The 11,400-nt window shown below is 46.0% G+C and overlaps 1 protein-coding gene across 2 annotated transcripts in view; it reads right to left on the bottom strand.

The window, feature by feature from the left end:
* cfap58 (cilia and flagella associated protein 58) overlaps nt 1-5,345 on the bottom strand; it is a 224,973-nt gene extending 219,628 nt beyond the window's left edge. The window contains exon 1 of one of the 2 annotated variants that reach the window (XM_068053026.1): nt 5,114-5,345. In XM_068053026.1, coding sequence (XP_067909127.1) covers nt 5,114-5,119 — 6 coding nt within the window. In that variant the 5' untranslated portion in view covers nt 5,120-5,345. Of the gene's footprint in view, nt 1-2,047; nt 2,081-5,113 lie in introns of those variants that run through there. The other variant, XM_068053027.1, reaches the window with a different exon arrangement.
* Between the last annotated feature and the right edge of the window lie 6,055 nt (nt 5,346-11,400).

Below are 11,400 nucleotides of genomic sequence, written 5' to 3' on the forward strand. Positions count from 1 at the left end.
ATTCTTCATGAATAAGCCTAGACAACCAGTGCTGCCAGGCTAGTTAATCGTGGGCATCGCAGCTAGTCCACAATTACCAGATTTATTCAAATAATTTTCGCAATGTAGAAGGCATGACCTCTGGATTTGCTAGTCCATAGCTGTTACATGCCAATTCCTGCTTAAAATGGTGTTTGCGGATTTCCTTCTTGACCTCAATGACACAATACCACACAGCCATCAAGGGAGCTTGTCCACACAAGTAATGTAAAATAGGCAGGGCCTTCATGAAAAATTATTCATCAAACTTGTTTTTTTCTTCAAGAAGAACAAGAGCCATGTGTCATCATAATAGGATCGCATGCAAGTACTTTTGTGATGTTGCCGGGCAGTATTTATGTCACTGAGACATACGCTTTGTAAGCAAATGAAAAAGAAAATAACTCTTAAATGTCTAATTTTACATTTTTTCATTATGACTTGGACCCCAATTGGTCCCATCGCTCCGTAGATAAATTGGACAGACACAGGCTACAAGGGCGGCACAGTGGCGCAGTGGTTAGCACCGCAGCCTCACAGCTCCAGGGACCCGGGTTCGTTTCTGGGTACTGCCTGTGCGGAGTTTGCAAGTTCTCCCTGTGTCTGCGTGGGTTTCCGCCGGGTGCTCTGGTTTCCTCCCACCTCCAAAGACTTGCAGGTTGATAGGTAAATTGGCCATTGTAAATTGCCCCTAGTGTAGGTAGGTGGTAGGAGAAATGTGGGGACGTGGTAGAGATTATGGGATTAATGTAGGATTAGTATAAATGGGTGGTTGTTGGTCGGCACAAACTCGGTGGGCCGAAGGGCCTGTTTCAGTGCTGTATCTCTAAAATAAAAAATAAAGTGAGGTCAAATGTGAAGTTGACCGAATGCACTTGTAACCCCATCACCATCAAACTCACTTGGAATATGAACTTTAGGAAAACAGGAACACAGCAACAGGCGTAGGCCACGCAACTCCACAAGCCTCTTCAACCATTCAGTCAGGTCATGGCTAAATTATCACTTTCACAGAAACATCTGCTTTTGGTTAGACGATCAGTAGAAATTTAATCCTCTGCACCACTGCTGATGTGGTAGCTCGTTTTAGTTGGGCAATAAGTCTGGTCCCTGCAGTTTGCAACTAGGTAAACTGTATTGTTCACCCCTTGATAGAGTCACTTACAGCACAGAAGGAGGCCATTCTGTCAGCTCTATGCCGGCTCTCCATGGAGCTTTCCAGTCATTCCCACTCCCCCGCTCAATCTCTGTAGCTGTGCAAGTTTATTTCCTTCAAGTGTCCATCCAATTTCCTTTTGAAGTCATTGATGGTCTCTGCTTCCACCACCCTCGTGGGCAGCGAATTCCAGGTTATTACCACTTGTTGTGTAAAAAAGTTCTTCCTCACATCCCCCCTGCATCCCTTACCCTAAACCTTCATTCTGTTTCCCCTAGTCCTTGTACCATTAGTTAATGAGAACAGTTTTTCCTTATCTAAGCCTGTCACAATCTTGTACACTTCTATTAAATCTTCCCTCAATCTCCTTTTGTTCTAATGAAAACCATCCCAGTTTTACCAACCTAACCTTGTAACTAAAATCCCTCATCCCTGGAACTATTCTGGTAAATCTCCTCTGCACCCTCTCAAGGACCCTCACATCCTTCCTGAGGTGTGGTGACCAGAACTGGAAGCAATACTCTAGTTGTTGCCTAACTGGAGCTTTATAAAGGTTCAGCATAACTTCCCTGCTTTTGTATTCAATGCCTCCATTTATGAAGCCCAAGATTCCACATGCTTTACTAACCACTCTCTAAATATGCCCTGCCACCTTCAGAGATCGATGTACATGCAAACCCAGCTCCCTCTGTTCCTGCACACTCTTTAGAACTGTGCCATTAAGTATATATTGCCTCTCCCTATTCCTTCTGCCAAAATGCATCACCTCGCACTTGTCAGTATTAAATTCCATCTGCCACCTGTTTGCCCATTCTGCTGGCCTATCTATGTCCTGTTGCAGGTGGTTCATATCATCCTCACTGTTTACCGCACCTCCAAGTTTGGTGTCATCATCAAATTTTGAGATTCTACTCTGTATTCCAAGATCCAAATCATTTATATATCGCAAAAAGTCCCAATACTGACCCTTAGGAAACACCATTGTCCACCATCCTCCAGTCTGAAAAACAACCATTTAATACAACTTGTTTTCTGTCCTTAAGTCAATTTTTTATCCAATTGGACACTGAACCTCCTATTCCATAATAACCTGAAAAAACTGCCTTGAGAACTGGTTTTCAATCAATCTCAGGGCACTAAATGTTATTCAAAAGATCTCCAGGTTCAGGATGGATAGATAACATGACCATGGAGGAATTGAAAAGCAGCAAGATTTAATTTTAAACTGTATGAAGTAACAGGGCAAAATCTAAAATAGGTAAGAAAGAACATAAAAGTTCAATTTTCTTTGGTCATCCAGATAACCGATACGCCGAAGAAACCCATCATCAATACCCTAGAGTTTCCAAACCAAACTAAGATATCTATGTTTCAAATGAGACATATGCTGCTTACCTGCATGCAGAGAACTTAAGCACAGGTCAACAATAGACCTAGCTTAGAAATCCCTTGTAAATATGTGTAGACATGTGTAAATATGTAAAACTGTGCCACTCATTAACACAAAGTACCAGGAAGCTAAGGTCATCTATCCATTAGGATACTGGAATCAAGTGTCAACACTTCCAGCCCTGTGAAAGCTTCATCCCTTCATGTCTTATCAATGAACCAGGCTGGCCAGTCAATTTGCAACAGTACCCTGGAGAACTATTTGGCTCAGCTATTAGGTTATTCAGTCTGCCACAGAGGATGAACCCTATTCCAATCTCCCACCTCTAGGCATATCCACAGGGTACCTATGTGACTCCCAAAGACACTTTCTTCTCAAGGATAGTCACTATTGGGCAACTGACAACCCTCACCAGATGGACAACAGTTACCAGGAATTCTTCTAAATGGTGCAAAGAGCAATACATAAAACATGTAATGCACTGTTGTCATCCTCTTGACCACACCATGGACAAAAACCATATCCCATCACAGGATGCTTCCAACAGGTGGGATTGCAGAGCTTTGACATCAACTAGTTGTCTCTTTGGATCCCAAACAAGCAAACATGATACATGAGCCCATGTTCATATACCATGACTCCTGGCAACAGTTTATGTTCACTTCAAGCCTCAGTCTCCTCATTATTTGTAAGATGAGCATCTACTTTTAATATGGTTGAAAAGCATTCATTAGACAACCTTAATGCTCTAGACCACCATGTGCACCTAGGTACTCTTCAACAGCTGCCTAATCCAAGTACACGTGTGAGGGGATTTGCCAAAGACCATGCTCACAAGCCTGACTCCCCTCTCGAGTGCTGGGTGGCAGATTGATCAATAGAGTAAGTTATTTCAAGAGATGCAGGGGGAATGTAAGGAACAGCTTTTAACGCAGTGAGTGGTTATAACCTGGAACTCACTGCCCACGAGGGGGTGGAAACAGAGACAATGATTTATTGGATGGGCCCTTGCAGGAAAAAAAATTGCAGGGCTATGGGGATCGAGTGGGGTTGGGGGACTGATGAAATTGCTCAGCAGAGAGCCGGCATGGACTCGATGGGCTGAAAGGCCTCCTTCTATGCTGTCTTAGTGTGTCCATGCTGTGGTCGCAGAATGATGGCGATGCACTAACATATCTTATGGTGAATTAAGCAATTCACCATGCCAATCAGAAGGAGTTGCTGTCTGCATAGCAGCTCCACCCTGAATTTGTCAGTTGTCTAATGACCAACCAGTCACTATCCATCTGAAGAAAGGAGAGGGAATATATAGTAAGTGTGCCTCTGGGATCCAGTTCACTGTAATGCCTGGTAATGAGAGGTTAAAATTAAGTGAATTCTCTGTGGGAACATGGTAATCGAATACCTGAGCCAGGTAAATTGAATGACTCTAAATAATAACTAATGATTGAGCAGCAAGCCCTGAAGCATTGGTGAGGCCTTGACTGGTGGATAATCAGAGGTACTGGAAAGATCAAATTCTTGCACTCGATTCCAGGTAACACTATAAGACAGAGCCCCAATAGTTAGTTAGGCAAAGCCAGACAATCTGCAAGAATGTACTAGTGCACTGCACAGTTTTAACTGCATAAGTGCCAGATGTACTGCTGTGCAACACTTGAACATCTGTATATGTTGGCTCTTGTTAACCTGAGCCTAATGTCTTGGTTAAGCAGAACATGGCCCTATAGGAGACAGCGTAACTTACATTCACACTCTCCACCTGTGTGCATTTCTCCATCACTTGGATGGTGATGAAAAGCCATCTAATCTGAGCAAAATAGCTTCAGGTCACACCAGGTGAAGCTTCCAGACAACTCAAAATCAAAAAAATCCAGAGTAAAGACTTGCATTTATGTAACACCTTTCACAACCTTTGGATATCCTAAAGTACTTTACAGCCAATGAAGTTGTAATGTAGGAAACTTGGCAGTCAATTTGCACACAGCAAGCTCCCACAAACAGCAATGTGACAATGACCAGATATAAGCGCAGATAACATTGCAAAATGTCCCAAAGGCACCTTCTCCAAGGCAATTAGGGATGGGCAATAAATGCTGGCCGAGCCAGCAACGCCCACATCCCATGAATGAATAAAAAAAACTTCATGGGAGCAACGATCAAACAAAATTCTATCATTGTGAAATAGGGTTGAGGGTTAAATATTGGCCAGGTGATAAACTCTTAATAGTGCCATGGAAACTTTCATATCCAGCTGAGAGCAGAGGGAGCCTCAGTTTAACATCTCAACCAAAAGACAGCACCTCCGACAGTGTGGCACTCCACTGGCAGCATCACTCTCGATCGTTGTGCTCCAGGTCTTGAACCCAAAACCTTCTGACTCGAGGTGAGAGTGCTACCCACTGAGCCATGGCTGAACGTGCCCAATAGGGTGTCATGGATGGAACCCTGTGAGAGGGAGGAGGGGGTAACGAGCAGTGGATCAGAGAGGGTTTGCGGCTCGGGGAAGGTTTGCTCCTGGGGAAGATCATGGGCTTCCAGGCACTTACCGCCATGGTGGTTGCTGAGTGTCAAGCAGAGGGTGGGAGGAGCTGGGTGGGGAGAGGAAGGGTGGGTTTGAGGGGGGGGGGGCCGGTGGTGAGAGACCGGGGCCCCCGCCTGCCCGAACTCCTCTAACTCTGCCTGAAGCAGCCCTGCCGCTGTCCGCTGGCTCGGTTCCGCTGTCCGGCCGCTCGCTCTCCCCCTCCCCCTGGCCGCAGCCGAGCTCTCCGCGTCCTGCCCCGTCTCCTAGCAACCACGCAGTCGTGCGTCGTGCGTCATGCGTCACGGTATGCGTCACTTGGCCCCGCCTCTCCCTCATTGACCGGAGCAGCAAAACCTTTTGGGCAACTCGGAAGAAAGTGAGACATAAAGTTTCTATTCATGACTGAAAGTTTGAAATACATTAAACACAAGTAAGAAAATCGATATGAACGCAGAATAAGTTTGCATAATCCAAAATCTTGCATCCAGGACTTGTTCAACACTTAGATTATCTGGTCATTATCACATTGCTGTTTGTGGGAGCTTGCTGTGCACAAATTGGTTGCTGCGTTGCCTGCATTATAACAGTGACAGCCGTTCAAAAAATAGTCGGTTGGCTGTAAAGTGCTTCGGAATGTCCCCGGGTCATGAAAGGCGCGGTAAAAACAGAAGTCTTCTTTTCTTACCATCTTCCCACATGCCTGCCCGCTATTTGCACTGGAGACACCGACATCTCCTTGTGTGGTTCGGTATCAAATTTTATTTGATAATTGCTTTCGTGAAGCACCTTGGGACATTTTGCGGCGTTAATTGCACTTATATAAATGCAAGTTATTGTTGTAGAGTCACATACATGAAACAAAAGATAATTTGCTTTTATACAGCACCTTTCATGACCCAACAAAGTCCCAAAGCAATTTACAGCCAGTAAAGTACTTTCAAGTGTAATCACTTTTGTAATGTGGAAAACCCGGCAGCCAATTTGCGCACAGCAAGCTCCCACGAACATCAGTGTGATAATGACCAGATAATGTTTTAGTAATGTTGGTCAAGGGATAAATATTGGTCTGAACACAGGGGAGAGCTCCCGTGCTCTTCTTCAAATAGCACCGCGGGATCTTTTCATGTCCATCACAGAAAGCAGACAGGATCTCTGTATAACGTCTCATCCATCAGTGCTATACCGTAGTATTGTAATCTATCTTTTTTTTTCTTTTGGGCCTCCTTATCTCGAGAGACAATGGATACGCACCTGGAGGTGGTCAGTGGTTTGTGAAGCAGCGCCTGGAGTGGCTATGAAGGCCAATTCTAGAGTGACAGGCTCTTCCACAGGTGCTGCAGAGAAATTTGTTTGTCGGGGCTGTTGCACAGTTGGCTTTCCCCTTGCGCCTCTGTCTTTTTTCCTGCCAACTACTAACTCTCTTCGACTCGACACATTTTAGCCCCGTCTTTATGGCTGCCAGCCAGCTCTGGTGAACGCTGGCAACCGACTCCCACAACCTGTGATCAATGTCACAGGATTTCATGTCGCGTTTGCAGACGTCTTTATAGCAGAGACATGGACGGCCGGTGGTTCTGATACCAGTGGCGAGCTCGCTGTACAATGTGTCTTTGGGGATCCTGCCACCTTCCATGCGGCTCACATGGCCAAGCCATCTCAAGCACCGCTGACTCAGTAGTGTGTACAAGCTGGGGATGTTGGCCGCCTCGAGGACTTCTGTGTTGGAGATACGGTCCTGCCACCTGATGCCAAGTATTCTCCGGAGGCAGCGAAGATGGAATGAATTGAGACGTCGCTCTTGGTTGACATACGTTGTCCAGGCCTCGCTGCCATAGGGCAAGGTACTGAGGACACAGGCCTGATACACTCGGACTTTTGTGTTCCGTGTCAGTGCGCCATTTTCCCACACTCTCTTGGCCAGTCTGGACATAGCAGTGGAAGCCATTCCCATGCGCTTGTTGATTTCTGCATCTAGAGACAGGTTACTGGTGATAGTTGAGCCTAGGTAGGCGAACCCTTGAACCACTTCCAGAGCGTGGTCGCCAATATTGATGGATGGAGCATTTCTGACATTCTGCCCCATGATGTTCGTTTTCTTGAGGCTGATGGTTAGGCCAAATTCATTGCAGGCAGCCGCAAACCTGTCGATGAGACTCTGCAGGCACTCTTCAGTGTGAGATGTTAAAGCAGCATCGTCAGCAAAGAGGAGTTCCCTGATGAGGACTTTCCATACTTTGGACTTCGATCTTAGACGGGCAAGGTTGAACAACCTGCCCCCTGATCTTGTGTGGAGGAAAATTCCTTCTTCAGAGGACTTGAACGCATGTGAAAGCAGCAGGGAGAAGAAAATCCCAAAAAGTGTGGGAGCGAGAACACAGCCCTGTTTCACACCACTCAGGATAGGAAAGGGCTCTGATGAGGAGCCACCATGTTGAATTGTGCCTTTCATATTGTCATGGAATGAGGTGATGATACTTAGTAGCTTTGGTGGGCATCCAATCTTTTCTAGTAGTCTGAAGAGACCACGTCAGCTGACAAGGTCAAAGGCTTTGGTGAGATCAATGAAAGCAATGTAGAGGGGCATCTGTTGTTCACAGCATTTCTCCTGTATCTGACGAAGGGAGAACAGCATGTCAACGGTCGATCTCTCTGCACGAAAGCCACACTGTGCCTCAGGGTAGACGCGCTCGGCCAGCTTCTGGAGCCTGTTCAGAGCGACTCGAGCAAAGACTTTCCCCACTATGCTGAGCAGGGAGATTCCACGGTAGTTGTTGCAGTCACCGCGGTCACCTTTGTTTTTATAGAGGGTGATGATATTGGCATCGTGCATGTCCTGGGGTACTGCTCCCTCGTCCCAGCACAGGCATAGCAGTTCATGTAGTGCTGAGAGTATAGCAGGCTTGGCACTCTTGATTATTTCAGGGGTAATGCTGTCCTTCCCAGGGGCTTTTCCGCTGGCTAGAGAATCAATGGGATCACTGAGTTCTGATTTGGTTGGCTGTATGTCCAGCTCATCCATGACTGGTAGAGGCTGGGCTGCATTGAGGGCAGTCTCAGTGACAGCATTCTCCCTGGAGTACAGTTCTAGGTAGTGCTCAACCCAGCGGTCCATTTGTTTGTGTTGGTCAGTGATTATGTCCCCCGATTTAGATTTGAGGGGGGGGGCGATCTTCTTGATGGTTCAAAACACTCGCACAGGGGATGCTGAGACCAAGTGGGCCCACATCAGAGACGCCATCTATGAGTCAGCTTTGACCACCTACGGCAAAAGTGCAAAGAGAAATGCAGACTGGTTTCAATCTCATAATGAAGAGCTGGAACCTGTCATAGCCGCTAAGCGCATTGCACTGTTGAACTACAAGAAAGCCCCCAGCGATTTAACATCCGCAGCACTTAAAGCAGCCAGAAGCACTGCACAAAGAACAGCCAGGCGCTGCGCAAATGACTACTGGCAACACCTTTGCAGTCATATTCAGCTGGCCTCAGACACCGGAAACATCAGAGGAATGTATGATGGCATGAAGAGAGCTCTTGGGCCAACCATCAAGAAGATCGCCCCCCTCAAATCTAAATCAGGGGACATAATCACTGTAATCTATCATCACTGATAAAATACATACTGAGCTGGCTTTTGGTCTCAGTGGTGAACAAACGGCAGCAACCACTCATTACACTTACACTTGCCCACAGACTTTCTATGGGATTTTGCACTGGAATTTACTATGATTGGAAAGCTATTTGGACACAGCACCCTCTACAGCGATCTGAGACCTGTGTGAAGAGGGCACCAACTGTGTATCTCCTTAATCAGATTGAAGAATTGTTAGTGTCAGTTAAAATGCTGAATTCAATGTCAAATCAGATCTAGAAAGCAAAATAAAGAGAGGGAAAGAAAGATGGATTGAGAGAGAGAGAAAGAAGTAGTAAGAATCAAAATTTTATTTACATTTTTTTAGATCTGCAAAAATAATCAAAATCTGAAGGAATGAGACTCCACGCTTCTAAAGTTAATTTTCACTACCAGAGGGGTTATTTAGCAGTAATTAAGATTTATCAAGCGGTTAGAAATTTACTCACACTAAAATGGACACACCCTAACATTTTCTGGCAAGTTTAGCATGTATATCTATTAAGCAAGTACAGCAACTTCACACCATTCCAAGCATTTCAATCCTGAGTCTCTCGGTGAGATATCAGTATAGTGCACTTCTGGAAGATTGGGCCAACTCGATCAGCAACTTCCTGATTTCTGCATTTAACTGGCCATCTGCAGTTGCCGGAAGTTGCAATCCAATTTACAGTTTAGTACCCATGAGTGCTGTTAGCCTCACCACTATTTCTACAACAAAATCTGGCCCATGGAATCTTAGTTTTGTCACATACCTGAAATTGCAACTTCAAGCCTTTAATCCCCTCCCTCAGTTTACAGAGCACCCTAACCGTCCAACTGCTCCATTCACAAAAATGCACGCTCCCTGCAACTCCTTCACCCCTGACTCACTGACACATTCTTAGGGATACTCCCTCCTCCAACAACTCCCCAATCTGCAAGTTAAGGGGCTATCTCCTTGCTCTCTCCACAACAGCCATTCTCTTACTCTAATGCTCTACCTCAGTTCAGAAAGCACACTCCTTTCTAATCCCCCTCAAATTTCCAAGAGCAATCAACCCCCCTGCCTCCCTCCCCTATATTTCACAAATATACTGTAGTTCCTTGATCTTCTCCCGCCAGTGCTGGCTGCAGCAACCCTATCTGACATTGCAGCTGCTTGACCAGAACAGACTTGGTGTTGCAGTAAGCATTTCCTGATTTATTTTACCGCACAGATGCCAACCCTGGAACAAAGCAGTAACGTCAAGTATTAGCCACAGCCAGGGGCTGAGTTTTTGTTTTGGGGGCGGGAAACAGGAGCCGGAACTGTTTCCAAGCCCACCTCTTTGGGATTTTGACTGGGGGTGGCCTCTTAATTGGCATGGAGACAGGTCCCCGGTCTAATTAAGGGCAGCAGGCAGGCTCTCGAAGCTGGAGGGCCAATCAGAGGCCTTCCAGCTTCAGAAGAAACCACTGCAGTGAAAGGTAAGTAACTGAAAGGGCCTTCAACATGAAGGTGTCCTCTCAGCCACTTTAAAAAAAACAAATAACAAATAGAATAGTTGGGGGTGAGGGTGGAGGCGAGTAATCCCTCTACAAGGCAGCCTTTGGCTGCATATGCATCCAGGCAGGGAGGGCCTGTAGGACTGCCTGCAGTGCTGGCAGCCTGGCCTGCAGCTGGGTGCATGCCTTCAGACAGTTGAATTGCCCCCTGTCGATTGGGAAACTGGAGGCCGACAGGAAAATCTCAGTCGGCCTCCTATAACTATCATTAACAAGGCTCTGAATGAGTCTATTTGACTGCCCACCTTATCGGGGCAGGCAGCCTTGCCGGGCCCCGAACCGGTGTCCCCCAAAATGGCCAATACCGGAAATGGGTTCGGGCCCCATCCACCTCCACTGCCACTCTCGGTAGGGTCCAAAAATCCTGCCCCAGGATTGGAAAAAGAGAGTATCAGTGAATGGAGCAGCGGCAGCTCCTGGCCAGGCTCTAAGGGACAGCTAATTACCTGTTGCAGTGCAACCTCACACTTCAAAAGATGATTTATCATCTCCGAGATCAAAGATGTACAAATGTATGTACACTGTCTGCTTGGCTATGCCACTAATTCTCCTCTCTCCTCTGAAATTGCTGTTTGTGGGAGCTTGCTGTGCACAAATTGGCTGTTGCATTTCCTACACTCCAACTGCGACTACACTTCATTGGCTGTAAAGTGCCTTGGTATGTCCTGAGGCTGTGAAAGGCACTATATAAATGCAAGTCTTTCTCTTTTTCCCACCTCTTTTTTTGAAAGACAGAGCATTAGAACTGTGCTGCCCAAATGATGATTACAAGGCCCATTTGTGATGATCTGAATACAGCCTATTTGAAGTGCCTTATTCCAATGTGCAAAGCTAGTGGAAAACAGAAATAACCACAACTAACTACCATGGGAAATAGAATGGCTTCTTTTTCTCAGAAGTGACTATGAAAAAAAAATCCTTATTTCCTCTCTCTGAACTCAGAGGAAACATGTGGAATCACTCTACTGGCAAGATGTTCTTCCACATCACTGAGGGATGTTAGCAGATAACCTTGTGTCAATGGTTAACAATGATTCTGCATGATGAACATTAACAGGACTGCTACTAAGTCATGTTACATTACAACAGTGACTACACTTCATTGGCTCTAAAGTGCTTTGGGACATCCTGAGTAAAGCCTGGCTTGGGTCTAAAAT

The sequence above is a fragment of the Heterodontus francisci genome, chromosome 20, assembly GCF_036365525.1.
Source record: "Heterodontus francisci isolate sHetFra1 chromosome 20, sHetFra1.hap1, whole genome shotgun sequence".
In the NCBI taxonomy this organism is placed as follows: Eukaryota; Metazoa; Chordata; class Chondrichthyes; order Heterodontiformes; family Heterodontidae; genus Heterodontus; species Heterodontus francisci.